This window comes from Temnothorax longispinosus, chromosome 9, assembly GCF_030848805.1.
Source record: "Temnothorax longispinosus isolate EJ_2023e chromosome 9, Tlon_JGU_v1, whole genome shotgun sequence".
Lineage (NCBI taxonomy): Eukaryota > Metazoa > Arthropoda > Insecta > Hymenoptera > Formicidae > Temnothorax > Temnothorax longispinosus.
This window is the reverse complement of record NC_092366.1, coordinates 2508616-2534133: the sequence shown is the minus strand read 5'-3', so window position 1 is coordinate 2534133 and position 25518 is coordinate 2508616. Positions and strand designations below refer to the sequence as shown.

Here is a 25518-nt window from a genome sequence, read left to right as displayed (position 1 = left end):
GATTCATCGATCGCATATCTTTATCACCTTGATAGAAATAGCATCTTTGGAATTTTTTTTTTTCAGACAAAGTTGAGATTATATCTAAAATTATATTGAAAAAGGAAATGGGAAATTGAGAATTTTTTAATTAAATCAATTCATTAAGATGTGCACACACTACTCGGTTCCTTAATTCGTCAAAAAAGATATATTAATTATTAATTATAATAAAATGCGCGGCTGTGTCCAAACAATGCATCACAAAAATTGTATTACATACAGAGATTGTTATAAATATATGCAATATATATACACAATTTGTGTATGTTTTACATAATTCCATTGTTATAAATTATGCATACAGTAAAGTATATATTCTCTCGCGGGGTTCAAGAGAACCCGGCACAAGATGCGTTTTCACGCTTACGTGCGACGTGGACGGAATAGAAGTGTGAAAAAGAAAGAGAAATTTGTGTTAAAGAAAAAAAAACTTAGATTAGCGACTCGGTGCGTAAGTAATTCTCAACTGAAAGTTCTCGTTGTAGGATTAGGCTCGGTACGCTTTTATTTACACATGAGTAAATACATTTCAATAAATACATGTGGTGCAAAGTATATCATAATTATACATGATTATACATGATACACGAATCGTGTCCTTTATGTGATATCTCGTAAACGCGATATCGCATATGTATAGGTACTTATATAATATGTATATTTATGTATATCTGCATATAGAATGACTACGTAATTTAGATGTATATGTGTGTATACAGAGTATTTCATCAAATGTGAGCATAATTTCACTCAATTTCACTAGTAGACTTTAAGAAACAGCCTGTACATATGCATCGTGTGTCGTGTATGTGTACGTGTATATATATACATATAAATTCCCCGGAAATAGATTAACTGGCCTCTTATCAAACACATGGCGTCAATACGTCAATATTTACGCGTCATATTGCTTGTCATGATCGAACTATGGTTCGATATCACATTTTATTAATTCAATCAAAAATAAATGCGTTTGGTATGATTATAATCCGAGCGAGAATCATATGCAAGGTGTTCCGGAATAAAATAGAATAAATTGCAACGATTGTTTGATTAATCTGGAATCAATTTTTCTCCAATCGAAACTCTCGAGACGTCAACTGATGCTTAAATAATTTAAAGATTTAAAATAAGGGACATTTTTCACAAAAGAGAATAAAAGACAAAAAATTTTGAGTTATAGCGTTCAACTGATTTGAAATAGATTTAACTGGTTCCTGCCTATCACTTAATTTTAAAAAATAATAATAGACAATTAATTAAATACTTTTATATATTGTCTCCTATTAAAAAAAATTGACTGAAATTCGTTGAGAAGCCTATTGTTGGAATTAGGCAAGTTTATTTCAGGACGGTTGAGAGTACAAAGAACATTCTCGAAAGCACTTGACAATGGACTTTATCCAAGAGTATAGTAAATAAAAACTTCTTTATTTGTGATCAGTCACTCACGTTGTATATATGTGTGTATGTATGTGTTATTAATTCACCTTTGCTCAACGCAACAAAGTACGGTTCGTTATATTTTAGAGCCAGCACCAACACCATTTTATAGCGTAGTCTTCTCCTTTACAATTCTTCCTAATTTATTCTCATAATCCAGCCGAGCCTTGATTTCACCAGAAAGGCCAGAAGTACTCAACGTCTTTCCTTCACTCACTCTTTTCATCTTTATTGTCCTTATCGTGCGCGCTTCCCTCCTTTCTGCGAACGGGCTTAGACGCGAACAGATGCTCCTTGACGCGTTCCTTGACGAGCTTCTGCGGGATTACCATGATGGTGGTGGCCGAGTTTCCCACAAATAGTAAGAGGAACATGGCGCTGAGCACCGATACATGCCACGTCGCCTCTGGATGGTACGATAATTCGTATAGCGTGTACGCGTTATAAAGCTGAAAGAAATAACCGGCGAAGAGGAACGGCAGCAGAAACGAGAGACCGCGCCACATCCATGAATGGAATCCCTCGATGGTGATATCCATATTGTCTCTCTCGCCCAGCGCTTTTAACCGGTACAAAACGCCGCGTTGGTACCGAAATTGCAAGTACTGAACTACACCTGAAAAATGAGTGTATCAGAGTTAGTTAAAAGTTTAGCTATTACACGCAGTTAAGAATAAAATAATGTTGTAAGTTACATTAAAATTCTAGATACAAACAATTTACTTGGTAGATTTTTTACCAAGATGGATTTGATAGATTTTGCTAAAAATTTATACAACACTTACTGATATACACGTTGAACCACATAAACTGGCGGCGAAACTGGTACCACGGTCCCGTGTTTGGCCAGACTAGTAGAACAGCAGATATCACTGTCGAGAGGAAATGATGGAATCTCCACCAGCCCTTAATTTTTGATCCGTTCACTTTGAGTATACTTTCTCTTATCGTTAACGTGCAATAGTACCAGACGAGGAGAAACATGAAACTAAGTTCTAAGGTCCTGAAAAAAGAAACCCAATAAAGGTTATAAAAAGGTATATAAATTTTCGTATAATAAACAAGAATACTTATATTACTACTAAATGTAGTAATATAAGTTATAATATAAGAACGAAGAATATATATCTATAATCATATATTTTTTTATAGATAGAAAATGCAATATTGATCATAATGAATTAAACGGATAATAGTATCTCACCTTATGTTGGTAAATAGATTTAATACAGAGAGTACGAATCCAATTACCGATAGCACTAGTTTAAATTTCTCATATTCGTCTTTGTACTTGAATCTGAAAACAATCGTCATAAAATCACTCTGGATACGAGATGCGTTAGATTTGATCCTTAACAGTAACATACTTGTCGTTGTTATTTAATATGGAGACATTGACACTGCCCAGAATAATTTGTAAGTAAACGCCGTTTTGTTTAGGTAGCGTTTGTTCCATCTCCCTAAGCTGCTGTTCCCTCCTCGTCATAGATTTCCGCAAGTCTTCTCGTGCTTCTTTTGTGCTCAGCCTGGAAATATAAAAATCATTCAGATTATCGGTTACAATACTTCAATTTCAACAATTACGGATGCTCCAATTATTCCCATCCATGTACTTTTCTAAATACTTAATAAAAAAATATATTAGCTTGCATAATTAATATAATTAAATTCTTAAACATCATCGCATATCCTTCTGAGAAAAATATGCAAGCTGACACTATGCAAACTTACTGTTTCAAAGACTTGGATATTACACCCATCCGGTATTTCTGGTGGGAGATACCTTTGACACATTTTGCTTGCAGCTCACCAATTTCTTCCAATTTCAAAAGATATTCCCTATTTAGTGCCTGCAAATAAAAAATGTCTCTTTAGAACACAACAGCGATATCCTCCAATATCTTGATTATCAGTTAATGAGCGATGATCACAGATCTCAAGTATGATTCGTGACCAATCGATAATGATCATTTGATTATTCTTACTGTATTTTTTCTATTATCTGTATTTTTTTATTTTATTAATCTAATTCATGTTGCTTTATTTCTTCACAACTGTCATATTGCATAAAATAAAATAATGAGGAATAAGTATAATTGCGAGTGCGCGCGCAGCGCGCTACAATTATCGCGGTTATTATTAAAATTCCGCAACATCACTCGCTATTAAAATGCAGCATCGTTAATCGGAATCGGTAATTAATCCTGAAAAATACACGGCGCCAGATCGCTCGCGCGTGATCGATTTTATCGTCAAGGCCACGCGAGCGTCACGTGACGCTCTGCGAAAAATCGGCGAAACCACGGATTTCTCTCCTTCCCTCTCCTTCCCGCCGTCCAGGTCGGCACCGCACCGCGATCCGCGGATCACGATGCGATCATGCAGACGTGACGCGAGGGGAACGAGACCTAACCTCGTCGGCCCCGTTCTGTTACAGGGGGCCGAGGCCGAGATCCTCACCTCGAGTTCCTTGTAGTCCTGCGCCAGGTCGTTCCAGTCCTTGAGACAGGTCTCGGCGTCGATGTCCATCGCGTCGGGAGGGGGAGGGGGGATTCGGTCTCGGCTCTCGGCTGGAGACGACGACGTCCGTCGGGATCGCGGATCGCGGGACGCAGGGGATCACAAGCAGATCACAGATTACAGATTACAAATCACAGGTGGGATCGTCCGGTCCGATCTCAATCTCTCTCTCTCTTTCTTTTTCTTTCTCTCTCTCTCTCCCCCTTTCTCCTTCTCGTCAACGGTAGCGGTTTCACGACTCGCTCGCACTTTCTGCGCCCCGCAACGCGCGACGAACGCGCATCGGATGGAGAGAGAGAAAATGGATAACAGGATAAAGGTGAGGGTGCAGCGCGCAGGTGCGCGACGACGTTCCTCGGCGCTTCGGCCACCAATGCTGGGGGAACCGGGGATTACGCGAAGCGAAGATCACGGCGCGAGAACGGCAAGGACGACTGACGCCGATACCCGAACCCGATGACTGATAGATGATCGATCGATACCTCGTTGTCTGATAACGCCGCGATAACGCCGTCGCGGTGAGCGTCGCGTCCGAAAGTGTCGCGCGGCGCGCGAGAATTAATTTGGATCATATGGCACGAACAGTGGGGTCTAGGGGGGGGGAGGGCCACCTCGCGCCTCGCGCCCGCCGCGGCGATATCGATACTCCGATCGAGATGGGAGATATCGATACTCCGCGCACTTCAAATCGCGAACTCACGGGTTTTCGCCGGCTGGAGAACGGCCGTTGGAAAAAAACGGAGGCTCTTGATGAAGGAACCGAGATCGATCGCGCAAAAAATACTGCTTTTGCCTTCAACAATGCACGACTGTGATATTACGCGTTTGATTAATTACGTGAAAATAGCAAACGTCAATGTGTGGTTTGTTTGTTGATGCGAGATGAACAGGTTTGGTCGCGCTCTTTTTTATCCGCAGTTTCTTTCTTCTCTATTTTCTCCCTCCCCCCCATTCCGCATTTATTTAGATTTAGATTTTGTTTAAGCTATCCGAAGGCTCGAAGGAGATTAAGTCAAAATGAAAGACAATTAGGGACAATTAAGGGAGAAAACGGAAGGGCCGAATGGCGTTTAAACCTCGTCGTCGCAAAAGGTAAGAAGACTTTTCAACTCTCCGACAAAAAGGACATTAGATGATTATTTATCGAGCTAAAACGTGTCACAACTCCCGCTTGTTTTGTAGACGCGAAATGGAAGAGGAAGAGGAGGAAGGGAAAGAAGGTGGAGATGGTGCCTTGTTTATCAGGTATATATCAGATGCATCCGAAATCTTAGAGGATCTCTGGGCCGGGAACGCAGCTAGGCGCGACATAAAACTCTAGTCGATTCACTTTGAATAAACTTAGCATATCTCGGGATGTAATCGACGTGTTCTGTCTCTCTGCTCTCGACGGACCGTGTCTCAGCTATTTTGACATTCAGATTTCTGTGCCTTATTTGCAGGCGCCTGCCCCGGGTGATTTAAAAATTTCTCGGAGAGAAGAATTCTCTTATTTTCTTTTTCCCGCGTCGAAGGTGAGACGCGCCTTGAACGCGCCTGGTCGTCTTTATCCTTTAAAAGATGTAAGAAAATTTTAACGGCGAGTCAACGACGATAATTCCCCGTAAAAAAAAATTGCTCAATAGCGAATATCATGAAATTAATCTGAGCTCTTTAGCGTATAATGATAATTAAATTGTCTTATATAGAAACCTGGGAAGAACGGATTCGATTGCGCCTCTAATTCGAGGCGCGAGGGATAAAACGGCGGCGCAGTTCCAGATAACGGTACCCGATCTCCTCCTGCAAGCCTGTCGTGAATCCAGTCTCGCGTGGAAGGCAGAAGGTCGTCTCGATCGGCTCGGGACTACGCTCCGCACCGCTTCCGGTCGGCTCCGCTTCCGGCCGGTTTGCCGGGCGACCGGCAACCAGGAGGCCGCATGCGCGGTAGAGTGAGGATCGCGATGCTTGCCAGACGAGTTCGACAGTTTGACCCCGGAGAATCGAGCATAGTTTGTTAGACCGGCACGTACGTGAGTTCGCGTACGGAGTTCGAGCCTCCAGACACTGGGTATAACGAAGGAGAGAACACGGAGGAGTCACGCAAGTCTCAGTTTTCAAATACAACGTTCTGTAATAAGGCGGCGATGTTAATAGCTCGATAATTCCAATATACTATAACGATATAAGAAGAGGAACTAATTACAACCGAAACACGAATATTGGTGTGTATACATTTTATGTTATTGTGTTACTAACAACTATTTAGGTCTTCTTAACGATCTATTTGAAATGCCAACCGGTTCGAACCGTTTTGTTCTTTTTTCACCGGCGGATTGAATTTAGTTTGCCTCGATTACAATTTATTTCATTGAATTTTATTAAATAAATCGATAAACTCTAATATTGCGATGGAGGAAAGATTGATTGCAAATCGAACGAGATCACAGTATAACTTTTAAAGACGAAGCAGAACGTAATCGTTTAAAGTTAAAACTGCCGAACTGAATATGTGACACGTATATTTGAGAAACACTGGACCAAAAGGATAGTGCATTATCGTTAAGTGCGCTTTGAGATTTGGTCCGTTGACGCAATCACACACACTTCGCTCGCGTGAGACAGTTCCTATCTCCCTTAAAAAGTTGTTCATACTTTACGTACATTATTGTACTGTGTTAAAAATAATACATATGATTTTATGGACTATACGGCCTTATTCGAGCGCATGTAAATATATAATTTGTTACAAATGATAAAATTTAAAAAAGGAGGTATTGTACTAGCTGTTCAAATTTAAGCTTGACATTTCTATCGTAATATTTTTATTTATTAGAAGAAATAATCCTAGAGTGAAAATTGCGCGTTTTTAATTGAAAAATTCTTTACTTTTTTAACAAAAAATATTTTTTTTTCTATACTCGAATACGAAAAACAAAGCGAGAGCTTACATCTGCTTCAACGAAATTAGATATTCTATAGCACAAACATATTGAGTATAAGATAAAAATTATATTTTAGAGATAAAGACTGTGTTCCATGGACGTGGAATATCTCGACAAATTGTATTTTTTTAATTAATCTTAAAATTAAAATCACACGCAACGCGCGTGCGTGCATAATATCATTTTACTTATATACCGTCCTGTTTTCTTAACTGCGCTTCTTATCTCCTGATTCAGCGCGCATAATGAGTTATGTTAGGACAGCACGAAAGGTGAAGAAATATCGGTGGGATATCCGGATACCACCTCCACAGATACATCCTCCGGATACAAGATCCTGTTTAGCGTTCGAAACAGACAACTCAACCGTGTTATGTTACATTATTTAAACGCGCCAAAGAGCGGTATTGTATTTACATGTATTTCAAAACAATGAAATTACATGCCGCGGTACGTTAAACCGATGTTTTCTTTTCGTTTGCCTGTATTTTTATAAAACTTGCTTATTCTCGTTTGCATACATTATTCGTCTTGTAATAATTTCGTCGACTTGAAGAAAAAATTGCTGAATCGCGAAGCGCTGAATCGGTATACGCGTATCAGATTCGATACGATCACGATCTGATTTCTCGTTGACAGCGAAGCTGCACACTCGTCTCTCGGTCTTGCTGTATACCCGGTGTCGTTGGAGAGATGCATACTACGCGAAGAGCAATACGGAGATTCGCAAGGTCGATGAACCATCGCGACGACTTCAACGTCTCGTTCACCAAGCGCGGAGCATTTGGATTCGATTCACGACCTTTAACACTGAACGAGAACAATGCTGCTACTGCTCCTCCTTCGTGGAACATCACCGGTCGAGACTCGGTAAGGAACTTGGCGCGAAATTTTGGCACTTCGGCGAGAAAGGATCCACCCGAGCCGCGAGGTCTCCCCTTGTTCGGCACGATGCTGTCCCTGATATCGGCCGGTGGCGCGGAGAAACTGCACGAATACGTGGACAAAAGGCACCGAGAACTTGGACCGGTCTTCAGGGAACGGATTGGACCGGTGCGAGCCGTTTTCGTCAGTTCGCCCGATGAATATCGTAAGATATTAATCGATCTCGCGGGCCCCACGCCGCAGCATTTCTTGCCGGAAGCCTGGAGGCTGTACAACGAGATCCGAGAGCAGTATCGAGGTCTGCTCTTCATGTATGTACAATGTTATTCTCCCATCGGTATGTTATTCTTCTGAAAAAGTCTAATAGAATTAGATAATAATATTAGATGAGATTACAAAATAACGTATCCAAAAAGTTTAAGATGCTTTAGAAAAATAAAAATTTCAATTTTTTTAAAAATAATCTTTTAATCAAACGTATCGTTCGTCTGAGTTCTCTTTCTCTCAAGCGAAACAATTCGACTTATCGTAAAACAGTTCGATAACGAAAGAACGTTGGGTTTTTGGGATAGGGACGGACAAGAGTGGTGGCAACATCGGCAAATTCTCAATCAAGTGATGCTGAAGCCTCAACCAAAGACTTTTCTTGTACCGTGCCAGGAAGCTGCTGAAAATCTCGCGAGGAAATGGAAAACATTCAGCCAAACCGGCTGTACAATACCGGACCTGGAACATCAACTGTATCAGTGGTCCATCGAGGGTAAACTTTAGAGAGCGATTGCGTGATAACATTTTTAACAACAATTAATTTGCTGTTATTAATTATTAAATTATATATTTTCTTAAATAACATTTATATCATTTATTAGTGTACTACGCGCACACTCGTCGATTGCGTAAAATTATGATTAAATGATTAAACGATTATTCGCAATTGCGTAAAATTAAGATTAAACGATTAAATGATTATTTGCAATTAACAACAATGCTGATCGACGTGTCAATTTCCTTCATAGTGATGCTGGCGAGTCTGATAGGTTCGCGATGGCGGGATTGCGGGTCGGGAATACGTTCTGAGATAGAGTACGTGGCATTGATGTTACACCGGGTTTTCATATACTCCGCAACTCTTTCGATGATGCCGCCCAAGTTGGCGATGAAGCTCAAATTACCAGTGTGGACCAAGTTCGTTGAGACTGTCGATACGGTGCTGGACAAGGTGCAGAATCTGGTGCCGCATTTAATTCAGCTTGATGGCGACGGAGTTCTGAAAATGATTATGAATAACGGTGTTGACAACGATAAGGTGGACAGAATCATCACCGATTTCATCATAGCCGCCGGTGACACAGTACGTTTTTTAATTTATAAATATATTCAGAATGTTCTATGAATTATCAAAATTTAGAGTAAAGAAAAAAGGCACTATTCGTCTTAAAGCAAATTTTTTAAGGAATTAAAATGAATGATATAACAAGGCTTTATATGAAAAAGAGTTTATCTCCCTCTTTCCCTACGTTCTTAATTTATTTAAAATTGAATTATTAGTTCTTCTAGTTTGTATCACTAGTTACGAGATATATATGTATAATAATACGAGACAAATTTAAATCTAAAATTAAGTAAGGAGGGGAAGGGGCATAATTATTTGAAATCACTAATTTGGCATTTACAATTGAACTTTAGCCAAAAGTTATTTTAGTTGGCGAAAAAGTCGATTTTAACTTCAAATTAATTGTTTTGAAATTGATATTATATATTCTTATTATTTTAATAATTAAAGCGATGGGACATTCTGTATAGCAAAATTATAATTCTGCGATCGCTTATTTAGACATCGGTTACCCTGCAATGGGCATTGATATTGCTCAGTGGTCGCCCCGAGCTGCAAGATCGATTATTCCATGACATCAAAGACTTGTCACCGGAGGAACTTGCAAAACATATGCTGTTAAGGAGTACGTGGAAGGAAACTCTGAGGCTGCATCCCGTCGCGCCATTCCTTACGAGATACTTGCCGGTGGACGCCACAATTGGCGGTTATTTTGTGCCAAAAGGGGTAAAAAAGATTCGCCGTAAAATTAGCCCACTTGCAAATCATTCGCTCTGCCGAGCGAGCCGTTAGGTGAGATAACTAATTGAAAGAAATGACTTTCTTTTTTTTTTCTAGGAGTTAATTCTCATATCGCTTTATTCGAGCGGCCGCGATGAGAAATATTTTTCACGGCCTAACGACTTCTGGCCAGAAAGGTGGCTGAGAGTGACCGAAGATTCACGCGACTGTCAGGGAGTGAAAGACGCACGTGCCAGTGTACCATTCGCGGCAGGCTTGAGGAACTGCATCGGTCGCAGACTCGCGGAAACCCAATTGTCTCTTACGTTGGCGCAGGTGAGTCACCAATCGTGCAATTAATTCCAATTCGTAACTACAACCGTATATTGTTTCCTTGTAGCTCATTAAACATTTCAAGATTGAGTGCGAAAATCGAGACAGCATTAAGATGATTTTGCATTTGATCTCCGTGCCATCAGAACCAATCAAACTGAAGCTGACTGACAGAAAAATATAACGAAGACGTTAAATGATTACGACTGACGAGAATTTTATTATTGACGCGATGTAAGGAATTAAATTGTATATATATATATAATTCATTATATTTGTCGAATGCATATATATACGCGTTCATAAACACATATATAGGGTGTTTAATGGGGGTATCCTGTATAAACCGATAATATCGTATTCCTTATAAAAAAATAAGTATATTTTTTTCTTAAAATTTCTGGATTGTTATCGAGATATCTAATTTTTTTAATAAGCCAATATACATAGTGCATTTATTACATCTTGATTCCCCGTATTTTAGTAATTCTGTTTAAATTAAGTTTAATATTTATATATTTATAATAAAATATGTGAAAAAATATCTTGAATTAACATTGTTCGAAAGAATATTTCGCTGTCAAACGAATTTATTTTATGTCAATTCAAATAAAATTTCATAATAAATTTTATTATAAAAATTGTAAATAGGCTTATATAGCAGGAGTATTAAGATTTTTACACGAAGAATTATATTATGCAAGAAAAATAGAGAAATGCACTTTGTATTGGCATATTAAAAAAGAGATATCTCAAAAAGACTGTATATTACTTATGAGACACCCTTAAAAATAGGCGATGCATCTAGAAAAGCGAATGTACAAGAGCAGTTTGTTCTCATGATTTTTATCTACAATACACATAATTATATTTTTGAGACATTTCATGAACAGAATTTATTGTATATTTTTAAATACAAAAAAACATTAATGCATGGAAGATGATGATTTTATAAGTATTTCTATTTGTTAACTGTATTATGTACAAATGCTTGGAACATCTTAACATATGTACAGAATTAATATATGTAACGAGAGATGTTTAACGATAGTTACAAGAATATGTGTCTCTGAAAAAGATGCCTCTAATAATATCAAAAATGCATATCTTATTAGATAAATGTTAAATAAACTGTTAAACGCATCAATGTTTAATATTAATAACATTACTTAAACTCTGATAAACTTCACAGATCACAGATATGATTTTATGTCTGCATTTCGATTACATGATCTTCTTAAATTTTATTGACTCGAACTTTTTACATTGTTTTGAAACACACGATCTTGATTCTTTTTATAATTTATTCAGACTTTTATGTTTGAGATGCAATAAGACGAATAGTTTATACAAATACATTCAAAAATAAAGAGAATTTTTGGAATTCTATCATTGCTGTAAGTAACATTGTTGTTGCAGATGTACAAGAGATACAGCAATAACTTTTGCAACAAATTGAATTTTGCATAAGAAAAATGGTGGTCGTATTGAAAACTTATCAACATTTATCTGACTAACTATGCGTTTTCGACATTATTGCTACAACATTTTTTACTCCACTTCACCTCCCCTATCACCTTTATTAAAAAGATTATTTTTTTCAGAGACGTCCTGTATAATTATCAAATAATCTCGCCATTAGAAATGCGCCATGCTTATGCAAAGAATTTCCATAAAAAGATTCCGGAGACTAGAGCCAACATAAATTAATGATAAAAAAGCCAAGTTTACCCTATTCTTATCTTAGAGCCCATTCTTCGAAGATTTATTGTACAGATCGAAAAATCATCCTTATTCATCATAATTGCACTGATCCGAATTCGATAACTGTCTTTCCAATGTCTTTAACATTGGCACAACACATCCATGATTATGTCCTTGATGTCACATAGTAACTCGTCCTTGATCTCGCATAGTAAATCGTCGAAGGCATTGGTGATGTAGAACTCACGGAACGTCCGCATCGTTTCACTCCACGACATTTTCGCGGTTAGTAAGCTCCTGACACAATAAGATCTAAATTCGTGACAGTAGTGGTTCCTGGCCCAACGCCAAGCTCGACAGATGTTCTCGTGATTGAGCTTATTTAAGGATTTCTCAGTCAGCGTGTCTACCAGGTCCGGCATGAGGAAATAGTCGGCCAGCAGCACAGCGTCCAGCAGCGACTCGATGCTTCGATTCTCGAACGTATATACAATGCTAGCGGCACCGCTCGCCGCTAGTATCAGCGTCTTCAGGCCGTCGCGCGACACGTCCCTCAATCGTATTCGTTTTTTACTCGACTCGCTGAAGTTACCCTCCAGCATGACGGAGAAGACGGGCGAACACTTGCATAGCATTCGCCTGCAAGCCTTAATGGTCGTGCCGTCATCCAGCTCGAACGTCACCATCGAGGATACAGGTGATTTCGTACGATTTCTCTCGCCGAAAGGTAATCTCGGGTAATCGCACAGCTCGCCGACCTTTGTCATCGTTTCAGTGGTCGAGTAATCGTCCGAATGGATCTCAAGCGCTTTCGCCAACTGGCAGATTGACCAGATCGCCCGCTTGTGTAACTTATGCGACGAATCTGCCAGCAGATCGAATATCAGTTGCAGTCCACCGCATTTCTTCAGCAAACACTTGAGGGTACACTGTGTTTTAATGAGAAGCGGTATCGATACCGCGGTCAGCAGTTTGTCCTCCTCTTCGCCGCGCTGCAATATAAACGATAGCTGCCCGATGGCACCGCCGGTTTCCGCCACCGTGCGCAAATAGGACGTGCATTCTTCCGTTTCCGGCAGAGTTTGCATTTCAAATACCACTCCCTGCTTCAGCAACGGCATGAAATACACCGGGTTCCTGGACAAAGTGAATTAAGAAAAATATAAACGTTATGCGAATGAAATCTTTCTAAAACGACGAATATAAATGCGAAAGGAACAATTGTGTAAACGCGAAGTTTATAATTTGAGAAATCTTACCCCATGATTCTCGCCAATATTTTGATTGCGGTGCTTTTTAGGGCGTTTTGCTTTTTTGTGTATTTTATATAATCCATCAACGATTTGATGGTCGTAGACTCAGCCAATTTGTCGATGGGCTTAACGTAGAGACTCAGTCTACTCAGCAGAAATAACGTATAGTATTCACAAGCATTCGTTTCCGAAGATGTCTCAGAGTTGAGAGAAGAAGAATCGGAATCAGCTTCGACAGTTGTTAATGATTTGTAGCTCTTAGGGGAAGCAGCTTCTTCCTCTACAACAGAACATGCGGAAGCATTAATTTAATTTAAACGAATGACTTGAATATACTTTGTCCAAGATCTTAATTGCGATCAAATCACATGTAGCAAAAAAAAAAAAAATCTGTCTACGGTAATAAAGAAAGATAATGTACCTTCGTTATCGCATTCTTTATCGCTGTAAACCGGGCTGTAAACGTCATCTTCGAGATCATCAATTTCTGCGTTCAAGTCGAAGTAAGGTGGCAAGGGCGGTGTGCTAGGTGACGACGAGGAGGAGGCACTTGTAGCGCTCCTCGGACTCCAATCGTCGCGGTAGTAATCCATACTGTATCTGAATTGCAAAGTGATTAAATGTAGTTAATTTCAATATAAACTCGGATGTCATATATCCTAGAGATTAAAAGATTCAGATGTTATATATCCTAAATATACATATTATGTAATTTATTTCACCTCGAAGTGGAGTACTTGGAAGGTTTCTTGTAATAATCCTCGATCAGGTAGTCGCTGGGACGTTTTCTTGATGCGCTGTTCCTTTCACTGTTCTTAGCTACGACATTCGTCAGTTTCGCTACTAGAACCTCCAATATGCCGTGTCTCGTCAGAATGTCGAGGCCGATTTCGTCGTGGATGAACAGTGAGAGAGCTTCCAACAATTTGAGATGGTGATGTTCGTGCTCCGGCTTGTTCAACAGTGCCAGGATAACCTGCAATCCATCGCTCTGCCTGATCTTGTCTCGATTTACTGCTTCTCGACAAAACAAACACAGGCTAATCAGCATCTCCTTGCACAGAAGGTTGGAGTTGGCGTCCGCTGTATTTATCAACGCTATGAGCTCCTCGACCGTGCCAGAAATACCTAGATTTAATCGACATTCCGCTATCTGACAGAGAGTATAAAGGCATTTAACAGCCATCTTATTGTTGCCCGCGCTACAGCAACGCATAAGACACTTGTAGCCCCACATGTTCTTGTTCACATGCATCTGTTGTGCGCATCGCGGGTCTAAAGTGTCGAGAAATGTACACATGGCCTTCAAGCACGCGTCCACGAGTCTGCCGTACTTAGCATCCACATTGGACCTCTCTTCGGCCGTAACGAATAATTGAGCAATCAGCTTGACGATTTCCAACTCCACCATCGTCTCCCTAATGTTTTTGTAAACGTTCCAGATATTCCTGCAAATGTAATAGAATATATAATTGAAACAGATATCTATAATTATAACATAAAATGCGTGAAATTTATAATGAAATAAATACAGTTGAAACAAATATAGCATAAAAGAGAAATTACATTTATTGAATCGAGAATAATTTTGTACCTTACAGCTCTGACAGCCATGCAATAAGTTTGAACGTCGGTTTTTGACGTTAGGAGTGTCACAAGTGCTTTCATCACTCCAGCATTGCATAATTCTTCAGCGTGCCAGCTACATTCCGATAAGTTACTGACGAGCCTGCAAGCACGACAGTGCAGCATGGCATTCCACTCGAGGTTTTCTATTACGAATACTACGTTGAATCCTATCTTGCTGTTCTTTACCTGAAATTTTACAATTTACTTATACACAACTTATACATAATAAAAAAAAAATACTTTTTGTTATCCTATATTATCATCTTCTGTTTTATCATTTATTTTAATTTGACGTCTTCTGACATATTTTTATTAATATTATTATTATTAGCATTATCACAAATATAACATAAAGTAATATACTAATGTTTCTATATCATTTCTCTTATTTTTTTTACACATTGTCAACTTTACTTCATGTTACATTTCCTATACACTCGTCCATATAGTGCATTGCCCCAATCTAATCTCGTCTATATTATGAATCAGTCGAATGCTCCTAAGGTTCTCTTCCTGTTCTTCCACTCACATTTACCACGCATGATATACGACCATATCAGACCAAAGGAAGTAAGTGAAACATAGAGAGCAAAAATATCTACACCCTGCGTCTGAATAGAATAAGAATGAGGATCGAAAAGAAATATTTAATCTATTGTACCTCCTGCATTCTTCGTCTTGTTTCCTTTGCTTCTACTCTCTAATTATATATTTATTTTGAGCGCAGAAAAAAATGACATTATGCAGCTTTATAGAACATATCTCTTAGAATATACTTGATAAACTTAGGCGGCAATTATTTCATATAATACGGACTGCATTATTATATTAGCGAAGAAATGGAAGATAATTATTAATTAAAATGACTTTTACAAATAAGTTGTCTGTCCGGCAAGTTTTATATGTCTCGCATGTATACCACAGTAGAATTTTTTTTATTATTATAAGAATATAATAATAAAATATTGTATATGTTAAATAAGACTGTATCTTCATAGGTAGTGTTGCGTAGTGTGCTTTCTATTTGGTTTTTAGCTCATCTAAAATTTTACATAAGACAGCATTTTTTTACAAGTGTTTAAAAAAAATTTCAATAGCACCAAGACGCTTTCCAAAGCGTCATCAAGACACTACTGAAAAGTTGGGCATTGTTGACAATCGATGTGTGAAAAGAAAATAAACATTTTTGCGCTTCTCAGAGATATGTTCCAAACACGTGACATGCAGCGTCAATCCTGGGAATGGGTCAAGTGCTTAAATCTATTCCTTCCAGATGAACATTCTAATTTACTCTCTTTCTCTCCAACGTCTAAATTATATATACTCAATTCAAATACAAAAACTGTAAAGAACAGACCTCATGTATATTCAGAAGGCACTTAGACATTCATATATTATGATCGTTAGATATACATGTATCATGACTGTCAATCTATTATGATTATTAGATAGAATGATTGGCCAATATATATTGCTTCGGAGTATATTTCTTTATATGTTATCTACAAAGCAACGTTGACAAGCCTATTCAGACGTGATAAGACTCTAATCGGAGGAAACCAACTCCAAATTGAGAAAGCATCAACAACGATTCCTACACCTGGAGTAGAGGCGAAAGGAGCATATACCTTCTCCCTGACGTCGTCGGTCATGCAAACGTCCGCGAGTATGCTCAGGCTCCGGTCGACGATCCGGTGATTCTCGCAGCGCAGAAGCTGGACGAGGATGTCGAGGCAGTTGGCCCGCTTGGCGAACTCCCTGCACCGCTTCGGGTCGCTCTTGAGCTGGTCGAGGTACACGGCGATGCCGCGCTGGTTGCCCGCGCGGAAATACCTCGCCAACGTCGACTCGTCCGTCAGGGCCTTCGGCAGCGGCGCGACCGCGACGTCCTGGTGGCGCGACGCCGCCGGCGCCGACGAGAATCGGGCGGATGTCTGCGAGCCGCGCGACATTACTGCGCGTCGTCAAAATGGTCAAAATCGCAGCGTCCACTCTATGAACGCGGGGCGAGGGGACGCGCGCACATCTCCGTCGTCGTTGCGTGCCGTGGGCCACCACCGATCACGTAACTCCGAGCGAAACACTTCGCTGCCCTTCGCTCATTCCGATTCCGCGTGAACTGAGGTGAACTGGCGTGGCGTGAACCTACTTCGCGACGCGAGTCACAAAGCGATCACGTGTCGATCCATGTCGATCGAAGACACAGGTTATATATATGATCGCACGAACTGTCAGGAGCACGCGAAACGTCAGGAACACTTCACACTTTTCACTTTTTACATTCTTTCCCTCCCCCCGCTCCGGGGAAAAAATTACATGATCGCTGCCCTATTGGGTGTCCGCGAAATGGAGAAATAGGAGGAGAGGGTGGTCACTCGCGGCACTATTTGCAGCTCGCTGTCGGTAAACAGCGGTCTGTATTACCGATAGATACTCGGCATTTTGTGCAGCGACGATCTTTTTTTTTTCAAGACACGGAAGGGCTCAGACACAATTAGAAAAATAAAAAATAAGACAAAGGAATAAGGAATAAGGGAATGTCGCATCTCACTTCAGTACACGTACATTAAAGTGAGATGCAACATGCCTTATTCCTTATTTCTTTATCTTATTCCTTATTTTTCTCATTGTGTCTGAGGCCGGTATTTATTCTTCAAAAATGTCTTAAAACGCTAATACGGCTCTGTGATTGGTTCATGACATCTTAAGATTGAACTTAAGACGGTTTTATGCTAGGTCTACAATGCGAGTCGTAAAGTCGTGAGTCGTAAGAATTGACCAATCACAGTCGATTATTCTCCTCAAATTCGATTGTGATTGGTCAATTCTTATGACTCACGACTTTACGACTCGCATTGTAGACCTAGCACCTAGCATTAAATAACTATGAATACCGGCCTAAGTTTATTTAGCTTGCTTCCATGCTGCCAGTGGGTATCACAGACATCTATATTATAATTAGAGTGTAACGTGTAACTCTATATAAACATCTATATTAATATATAGAGTTACACGTTAATAAGTATATATAAAATTGTTTATATATGTATGTATACCGTACCAAAAGATAGATTTCGAAAACACCCGAAAAACCCTTCAGCCATAAAAAATTGAATCCAATCACAGTCGACTATTCTTCTCATGTTCCCCTGTGATTGGTCAATTTCTCACGGATTCGGGCTGGCTTGGCCGGACTTGGCTGGAGTGTATTTGCGAACGCCCGCACGTGGTAGGCGTGGCCGGCGAACCACACCACCCGGCGCGGGCCAATCGCGCGGCGTAACGTCATACGTGGCCTCTCTCGTTATCGCGCGAGCGTTATCGCTGTTGCAGTCGGTCCCCCGTGATGTGTATAAACGTCTTTCCTTTCTTCCTTATCATCTCGCTCTCTCTGTTTTTCGTCGACGCGCTCGGGTAAATCGGGAGATGGGAACGAACGGCCAACAGCTGTTGCTCGTTGACAGTACACTATCGGCCGTCGTGGTACATGTGTCGTCTCGCGTGTCGGCACGAACGTAACGCGCATCTTGGAAGACACGTTAACGTTACACACGAAATCGACAGCGTTCCTTGGAAGAGACAAAAACGTCGTTTTACTCCGCGCTTTTCTTTCACGCTTTTCGCACACGAGAGTGTGCGTAATCCCGTGATCGTGACCGCGATTTTTTCGCGGATAACGCGGAACACCCGTTGCGTATAACCTTCGTTTCTGGGCGTGAAGGACTCGTGCGGATCCTTGGAAGCGAGAAAAGAAGGCAGGGTACAGGGAAGGAGGAAGTGAACGACGTGGAAAACGATCCGGCGAGTGTTGTCGTCGCGTCACCAAGTCGGAGCGACAAGGGCAACATGAATCTGTCATTCGCTGGCTGCGGCTTCCTCGGCATCTACCACGTCGGCGTGGCGGTCTGCTTCAAAAAGTACGCGCCGCACTTGCTGCTGAACAAGATAAGCGGCGCGTCCGCGGGCGCTATCGCCGCGTGCTGCCTGCTCTGCGACCTACCTCTGGGTGAGTGAACTCGCATCTCTTTCCAATTTTCCCCCCCCCCCCCCCCCTGATTAATTATGTAAAACAGTCTTCTCTCCTTGACGGTTTTGGAGGAGACAGTTCCTCGCGGACAGATCGCGAGCGAGATTAACCCTCAGCCCCTGCCCTTTGTTTTGATTTGCGACCAACGTAACTTCTGTCCATGGGTCGTTCGTGTCCTGAGTTTATTAAATAACTTTAAAAATGTTTAAAACATCTAAAAAAATTTCAGAGTATTTTTCAACCTTATAGAATACGAAACAATAATTTAGATTTTTAGAACAATAAGTAAACAAAATTTTAACAAATAAACTCGGAAAAGTTGCTAAAAAAAACGTAAAAAATTTAAAAAAATTATATCTGGTTAAAATTGACGTGGAATAAAAAAAAATTTTTTTTTTTAATGAAGCTGAAGAGTTCTGTAAGAAAAAATTACGTCGATCTTGTATTATTAAAAAATAAAAAATTTTTTTACAATTGAAAAATGCGTATTTTCGATGTCGTTAGATTTATGAAAAAAGGGAATAAAAATAAGATAATTATGTGATATTTGTTTTAAATTGCGTATTTATTAAACATATTATAAAAGAACAGTGAAAGTATTATAAAAGTTTTTATTTTTATACTTTATGTATTTAATTTTAACACTTACCTAACTTCTTTTGATGTTATTTTTACTAAAAAGCCACAAAAAAAAAACAATTTTTTGCACGAAAATAACAAGTTTTGAGACTTTGCGTTTGGGACACGCAGCTCCTCTGTGCATGGGTCATTCGTGTCCGTTCGAGATTTGCAATCTCCAGTACTCGCGCGGCTGTACCAGCGGAATCTAACCAAGTTTTTCCCTGAAGCAGCGCTTTACTTGAAGTTTTTTTCCAGCTACTACAAGTGGCACCATCCCTGCTGAGTCTCAAGATATTATAGGTAATAGATTTTGGCCGGACACATGACCGGACAAATGACCCATGGACAGGGGCTGAGGGTTAATTATGTAAAACGATCTTCCTTCCTTGACGGTTTCGAAGGAGACACGTTTCTCGCGGACAGATCGCGCGTTTATTCATCCGATAATTTCTCTTCCGCCGCAATGTTTTTCATCGTGAGATCGTCCTGTCGATCTCTGTTGACAGGACGAACAGCCGCTTCTCTGCTGTAAAGAAAATACAAATGTAAGATAATATTAATGTTATTACGTTTCAATGTTATTTTAATATTTCCCTTCTTTCTTCTTTACTTTCCGTGCTCTTCTTCTATTCTTTTTTCTCTATTCAACATTTTAGGAAATATATATATCAGTTTTTTTTTAACGTGTGCGTCTGTTTTTTTTCCTTTTTTTTCCTTTTGTTTCGTCATTCGTCACTTCGAGTGTTATACTTCCTTTCTTCTCCCTGAGTACTTACTTTATTTGTTCGAATATTGAAAAAATGAGCAGCTTCTAATCTTTTTTTTTTTTATATTGTTTTCTTTTGTCTTTATTGTCCTGTTTTTACGAGTATCTAGCTCCTATGGGGAAGCTCCTCCTTTCTATTCCTTCATTCGAAGATTTCATCTTGCATTCCATAGAAACTTAACAAAAGATTTAAACCGGAACTCCGAGAACAGTCACCTGGGGTGATACTCCAGTGTCGAGAAAATGAAGCTTACGTCACAGTAATTTCAATGTGCTTCTTTCGTTGTTTTTTTTTTAAGTACTTTTTTGGGCACTTTTCTCTTTACTTTTTTCTCTCTTAGAAAATTGAGTAAATTTATATTATACGTATTATCCTTAAATACTAACAAATTATAGAACAATCAAAAATATGCAATATGTAATTAATAACAATGACATTTAATTGAGGTAAAAATCATCATCCCAGATGACCGTTTATGCAAACAATAAATAAATAAATAAAGTGACCGTTCTCGGGTTATTTATATACCTAATGATTCTGAATTGCCTCATTTCAATGATCTTCAATTACTTGATGTCAGTAATCTTCAAAAAATAACGCTTGCGTTACGTAATCACAACATATGAGAAGTCATGTAAGCTCATTTGATAAATTGCATCTGAAAATTGAAGCTAAAAAAATGTCGTAAAAAACGCGCGTGCAATAACGCCGCGGTTAAATGAAATTACATGTCGTTGCACAACGATAGGGTCGGCGAAACGGATGGGATTTATTATTATTCCCGTCTATATAATTCATTCGCGTGTGTCGTTACCGCGATAACGAGAACAATCGAGGAGCTAATTAGCGCGCGACGCGGTAAATTTGTAACGCGCCTGCCCTTTCCCATATATCTGTCACGCTCGCCGAGATTGCGCGCGTTACACATGTTAAGTTTTATTAAATATGCGCTCCCGCGTCGTGGAACAACGTCGTTAAGATTGCCCCCGCGTTTATCGCAGGTGCGATATGCGCGTGATCGTTAAACTCGTTCGAAACGAACCGTGTAAAACGAGAGACGAATGAAATGCGTCATGAACGAGGAAATCAACCGCGTAAGAAAAAGCTGAATAAAATATGCAGTCGGGGAGAAATAAATCGTGTAAGAAAAAACTGAATAAAATTTGCGATATGGAGAAATTAACCGTACAACAATATACAATCCGGTTTCCCTGCACTGAGAATAAAAGTTATTAACTTGATCAAATATTTTCAACTGATTATTATTTTTTTAATTGAAATATTTAAGTATTTGAGTCAAATTACGTCACGTTAGATTTAACATGTCGTATTTAATGTAAATACATAAATATTTCAATTAAAAATAATCAGTTGAAAATATTTAGTCAAGTTAATAACTTTTTTTTCTTACAATTAGTGTAGGAGATAAACAATGTTACAATAACATTGCGGGGAATGACGTTTTATCATTCATGTTGCAAATTAATCTATGAAAGGAATGTTTATTCAATTCAACTCTTACGTGTAAATAAGATGTTATTAAATGTTATTAAATAAAGGATATTCTTTGGTTTAAAAGGTATTTTTCAGCTCTTAGTCACCAGGATATAACATAAAAAACAAGAGCGTTTTTGTTTCTTAGAAAATAGAAATATATTCTTAAAATAAGACTAAAAGAACCAAAGTTGAACGTTATTTGCTTTTTTATTTCCCTACAAAAAATTCTTGAAAAATACTTTTTTTACGACCTTTCAAACCAGAATACCCTCTTGTATACAATATTTCCAATAGCTTTTTACACAAAAGGCTATTTTACACATTTTACTTGAAAAAGCTGGAGGGTTTTTAATGAAAATTTTAAAGAATGTAAAAGATGAAAATAGAAAGAAAAGATACGACAGTATATCCTATATGTATTTCTGTCCGAGGTCTGAATAAGGTCTTTGCCCTTTAATCGGCTACGGGCCTGATTTAATCCCGTCGTATTAATAGTTACGTGGCACGTGTTATTGTCGGTGAACGCACGGAGCTGATAAACAGTGGTAATAGAGCGACAATTACGCTCCGTGGCGCGAGGCGACTTTAGAAGCTCCGAATCGGTGCGCGAGCGACTTATCGCTGACCCGCTTTCACAAATCCTGAAATAATTCGTTATAAGTATTGCGTAAAACGTCATCACCCTTATACCGCCTTGATCTGGTAAATAGGTCGCATGCCTAGCAGTTGCGTCGACGAGTGCGTGTTCGAGGGGGAGGGAGGGGGGGGGGACGCGGAGTGCTGTAACGCGTGGTTTATCGCGCGAGTGTTTTGTTTCCCCGCGAAGCTAACAATAAGCGTGTTGCCTTTCATTATCACGAGAAGTGCGATAACCACAAACGGCACGCCTCTCGTTATCTCTCACGCGCCATTCCGCACCATTATGCGTTCGTAATGACACAATACGCTGACATCCGTAAGTGCACGTGTAAACAAGCGCATCTAACTTCCAAGTATGGATTTCCGGTCTTTTTAAATTTATCGTAAGATTTTAAAGGAACGAGATATTAAACTTTTGTTTAATATTTTATCTACGACAAAGATGGCAAAGGAAAATATAGTATACACTGAGAAAAAAAATTTGTTAATCCCAGAAAATATTTAGTCCGATACGTGCAACTAAACATTTTAGTTAGTTAATTAAACATTAGTTGAATTAATTAATTCTTGATTTTGTTGGGACAAATAATGTTTAGTTAACTAACTAAAATGTTTAGTTGAACGTATCGGACTAAATATTTTTTTTGGATTAACAATTTTTTTTCTCAGTGTAGAAATAAATATACATCACGTCTAATTATAAGATGTACAATAAAAGCTCTATTTTTTAATAACGCTATTTTAGAGTGTCATTTATTGCTTGTTTTTAATCTTCTTTTTTCAATTGTGTTTTCTTATTTGCGTCGGGCAGGTGATGCAATTTTGTTATGAAAATTCTGTTAACAGAATTATAATGCTTAAAGACCGGGGCACACGTAAGAGTCAAGGTATTGAATAGCCTTTTGTTTAAGTCGCGTCGAAGTGTTGCGTCTGTACGTCTGTTTAATATACGCGTCCGCACAATGCAGCGAGCTTATTATGAATCATTTTCGACGGACGCGCGATCGTAACGAGATCGTGCGTCACTGCATTTCGCCGTCTTGCGTAAGTTCTAATTACGGAAACGAGCGAGGGAAGTTACGTATAGCAAACGTACGTTATAGCATACGCCTGAACTCCGGGATGCGTGATGCACTGATGAGATTTAACTCGGCAGACTTTGGCACACACCTGAAAAAACACAGCCGCTTCAGTCGCTTTGTCTCCCGCTCGGCAACTGTGGTGATTTATTGAGCCGCAAATTACATCACGAAATTACAGTATCTGATATACATATGTAAGAACGCTGCCGACTTATTTTCTAAAACGACAGGTTTTTAATAAAATAAATTTGCGTGCGAAATAAATTTCTGCATAAACTTCGAGAAATTAGTAAGTCAGAGCGAATAAAATGGAAAGTAGATTGAATATTTAAATAACTGAAATAAATTTAAATTAACATCAATTAATTTTCGTAAATCGTCGATTGAACGTTCAAAATAATTCCGCGTGTCTCTGTCCATTGTTGTTTTCGTATCACTTTCATAGAATTTAGTCACGCGTCCGATCTCGCGACAAACAAGGTCATTAGACAGGCTTGGCCGTAATACGTAATACATGGATATGCGTCGACAAGCTGATCGGCAGTTGCGACAAATATGTTTTCGTGTTTTCACGAGTGACGTTGAAAATCATGGTCACACATGCAACGCAAATCGGCGGATAGAAAGAGATACGCTATATCTCTTGTGTCGGTTTTCTCGCCTAGATACGTGCATCGGTGTCAGTGGAACTGGGTTACGACTGCACGTTTATTTACGGGAGGAGGAGGGGGACTGTTGATCGATAGCGGTCTTCTTACTTTTCACTTGTTAGCCGAAAGGAAGCGGCTCGCACATCTTTTCGTTTGAGATCGAGGCGTTGCAATTCGGCCAAACAGTCAAAAACATATTTTCCTCGTCGAAGAAGATCCTGACGTCTTGAATTAATATAATCAGAGATTATATACTAATAGATCAGCCGATTCGAATGTCGCTCGTGACGCGTTGAGATGCGCGATACGAGATACTTTACTCGCGGAAATCCCAAACACACAGCCAGATATACTAGAGTTGATGAACGTTATTTGAGCGATAAACATCGATAACTCCCGTTTATTTGCGCCCGGCGTTATCTGCGTGCCGTGATAAGGGCGCAATTATCGATGATTATGCGGCCTGATAGTTTGCTGCCTGATAAGGGCAAATAACCGAAATTATATTACGCGGTGTTTACCGATCACACCGTGTGGAAAGAGAAGCTTGATCGAGACTGATAAATTGCCGGAGGAAACAGGTGCAGGAAATGCACAAAATGTGTACATTAGCTGTATAGCTGTATATAGCGTTTTATCGCACCGGATAAAACGTGTTGAAAGAGACTTCCCGAGACACTTCGCGTATCTTTTTCAACGTTAAAATGACAAGAAATCGAAGTCAGTCAATGCCGACTATATAACGAGAAAATGACTAAAATGTCGCGCAAATCATTTTTATTTTAACGCGTGTTAGCAATGAAAAAAAGGACGAGACGAGTTGTTTGATCACAACGGCGTATATTTCTTCATAATTCTTCGACAGTAAACGTCGAATTTATCGATTCTATATGTATATGTTATCATCAATTTGCAAATATACATAAATTGTAATTTCATGTAATATATTTTATTTTGCCGCAAAGCCTATAAATTCATGTAATATATACATTGATTGTCACTGTTCAAGGTAACTTTGTCCCCGACATCATTTTTATATGTCAAATATCAATATGCTACTTAATTATGTTTTTATAGCATTTATTTGAAATTTAATAAATTTTAATTTTTTTCCACAAAAAATCGAATCGACGAATAGCTGATGCTTATAGATCACCAACTATGAATTAATTCGTGTCTGGCAGTCAATGTTAACAATTAGGTAATTCTGTTTCCAATGCCATTTTTATATTACCTAATTATATTTATTTTTTATTTAAAATTTACAATAAAATTTTATTTTTCTCTTCAAAAACTCGAATTAGCGAACAACGAATCGTAGCTCTATTTATAGATCGCCAATTACGTATTAACTCATATTTGTCAATGTGTTATCCGTAAAGCTTTCTTATCATTAGCTATTCTTCCATCGTCGATTGTAGGCCGGTATTCATAGTTGGATCTTATATT

At 39.1% G+C, this 25518-nt stretch overlaps 4 protein-coding genes and 1 long non-coding RNA gene across 10 annotated transcripts in view; 2 read left to right on the top strand and 3 right to left on the bottom strand.

Annotated features, from left to right (window-relative positions):
• Positions 1 to 521: 521 nt before the first annotated feature.
• LOC139819439 (transmembrane protein 120 homolog) lies at positions 522 to 4529 on the bottom strand. Of its 2 annotated transcripts, none has more exons than XM_071788780.1 (6): positions 3946 to 4529; positions 3217 to 3335; positions 2853 to 3011; positions 2690 to 2782; positions 2271 to 2488; positions 522 to 2101 (listed from the first exon to the last, which is right to left on the bottom strand). In XM_071788780.1, the coding sequence occupies exons 1-6, from the start codon at positions 4012 to 4014 to the stop codon at positions 1695 to 1697; spliced, it is 1065 nt and encodes a 354-aa protein (XP_071644881.1). In that variant the 5' UTR covers positions 4015 to 4529; the 3' UTR covers positions 522 to 1694. The 2 variants fall into 2 exon arrangements, with proteins under 2 accessions (XP_071644881.1, XP_071644882.1); XM_071788781.1 differs by lacking the exon at positions 3946 to 4529 and adding an exon at positions 3471 to 3604.
• Positions 4530 to 4630: 101 nt separating this feature from the next.
• On the top strand, positions 4631 to 11374 carry Sad (Cytochrome P450 family protein sad). Of its 4 annotated transcripts, none has more exons than XM_071788778.1 (10): positions 4631 to 4895; positions 4991 to 5097; positions 5188 to 5250; positions 5694 to 6209; positions 7569 to 8125; positions 8387 to 8574; positions 8831 to 9165; positions 9649 to 9873; positions 9985 to 10203; positions 10268 to 11374. In XM_071788778.1, the coding sequence occupies exons 5-10, from the start codon at positions 7623 to 7625 to the stop codon at positions 10382 to 10384; spliced, it is 1587 nt and encodes a 528-aa protein (XP_071644879.1). In that variant the 5' UTR covers positions 4631 to 4895; positions 4991 to 5097; positions 5188 to 5250; positions 5694 to 6209; positions 7569 to 7622; the 3' UTR covers positions 10385 to 11374. The 4 variants fall into 4 exon arrangements, with proteins under 4 accessions (XP_071644879.1, XP_071644878.1, XP_071644877.1 ...); XM_071788777.1 differs by having other exon boundaries at positions 4979 to 5097; XM_071788776.1 differs by adding an exon at positions 5448 to 5567 and having other exon boundaries at positions 4631 to 5097.
• A 579-nt stretch (positions 11375 to 11953) lies between these two features.
• On the bottom strand, positions 11954 to 17148 carry Rnb (R and B). Its single transcript, XM_071788772.1, has 6 exons — positions 16415 to 17148; positions 14752 to 14972; positions 13880 to 14605; positions 13579 to 13757; positions 13164 to 13437; positions 11954 to 13041 (listed from the first exon to the last, which is right to left on the bottom strand). The coding sequence occupies exons 1-6, from the start codon at positions 16736 to 16738 to the stop codon at positions 12045 to 12047; spliced, it is 2721 nt and encodes a 906-aa protein (XP_071644873.1). The 5' UTR covers positions 16739 to 17148; the 3' UTR covers positions 11954 to 12044.
• A 994-nt stretch (positions 17149 to 18142) lies between these two features.
• Positions 18143 to 25518, top strand: part of Bmm (brummer) — a 21433-nt gene continuing 14057 nt past the window's right edge. Inside the window, exon 1 of one of the 2 annotated variants that reach the window (XM_071788859.1) lies at positions 18143 to 18792. In XM_071788859.1, coding sequence (XP_071644960.1) covers positions 18633 to 18792 — 160 coding nt within the window. In that variant the 5' untranslated portion in view covers positions 18143 to 18632. The remainder of the gene's footprint in view (positions 18793 to 25518) is intronic. The other variant, XM_071788858.1, reaches the window with a different exon arrangement.
• LOC139819496 (uncharacterized) lies at positions 19415 to 25024 on the bottom strand. Its single transcript, XR_011733742.1, has 3 exons — positions 24178 to 25024; positions 23434 to 23507; positions 19415 to 19960 (listed from the first exon to the last, which is right to left on the bottom strand). It is a non-coding gene; the product is annotated as an uncharacterized lncRNA (long non-coding RNA).

What these genes read in the sequence shown, in the direction of transcription:
- LOC139819439 (XM_071788780.1), bottom strand. Translation starts at nt 4,014, where the DNA reads ATGGACATCGACGCCGAGACCTGTCTCAAGGACTGGAACGACCTGGCG. An exon ending in ATATTAAATAACAACGACAA is followed by an intron (nt 2,783 to 2,852) that starts GTATGTTACTGT and finishes GATTGTTTTCAG; the next exon opens with ATTCAAGTACAAAGACGAAT. An exon ending in AATCTATTTACCAACATAAG is followed by an intron (nt 2,489 to 2,689) that starts GTGAGATACTAT and finishes TTCTTTTTTCAG; the next exon opens with GACCTTAGAACTTAGTTTCA.
- Sad (XM_071788778.1), top strand. Translation starts at nt 7,623, where the DNA reads ATGCATACTACGCGAAGAGCAATACGGAGATTCGCAAGGTCGATGAAC. An exon ending in GTTATTTTGTGCCAAAAGGG is followed by an intron (nt 9,874 to 9,984) that starts GTAAAAAAGATT and finishes TTTTTTTTCTAG; the next exon opens with GAGTTAATTCTCATATCGCT. An exon ending in TGTCTCTTACGTTGGCGCAG is followed by an intron (nt 10,204 to 10,267) that starts GTGAGTCACCAA and finishes GTTTCCTTGTAG; the next exon opens with CTCATTAAACATTTCAAGAT.
- Rnb (XM_071788772.1), bottom strand. Translation starts at nt 16,738, where the DNA reads ATGTCGCGCGGCTCGCAGACATCCGCCCGATTCTCGTCGGCGCCGGCG. An exon ending in CCGACGACGTCAGGGAGAAG is followed by an intron (nt 14,973 to 16,414) that starts GTATATGCTCCT and finishes GTAAAATTTCAG; the next exon opens with GTAAAGAACAGCAAGATAGG. An exon ending in TCCAAGTACTCCACTTCGAG is followed by an intron (nt 13,758 to 13,879) that starts GTGAAATAAATT and finishes TTTGCAATTCAG; the next exon opens with ATACAGTATGGATTACTACC.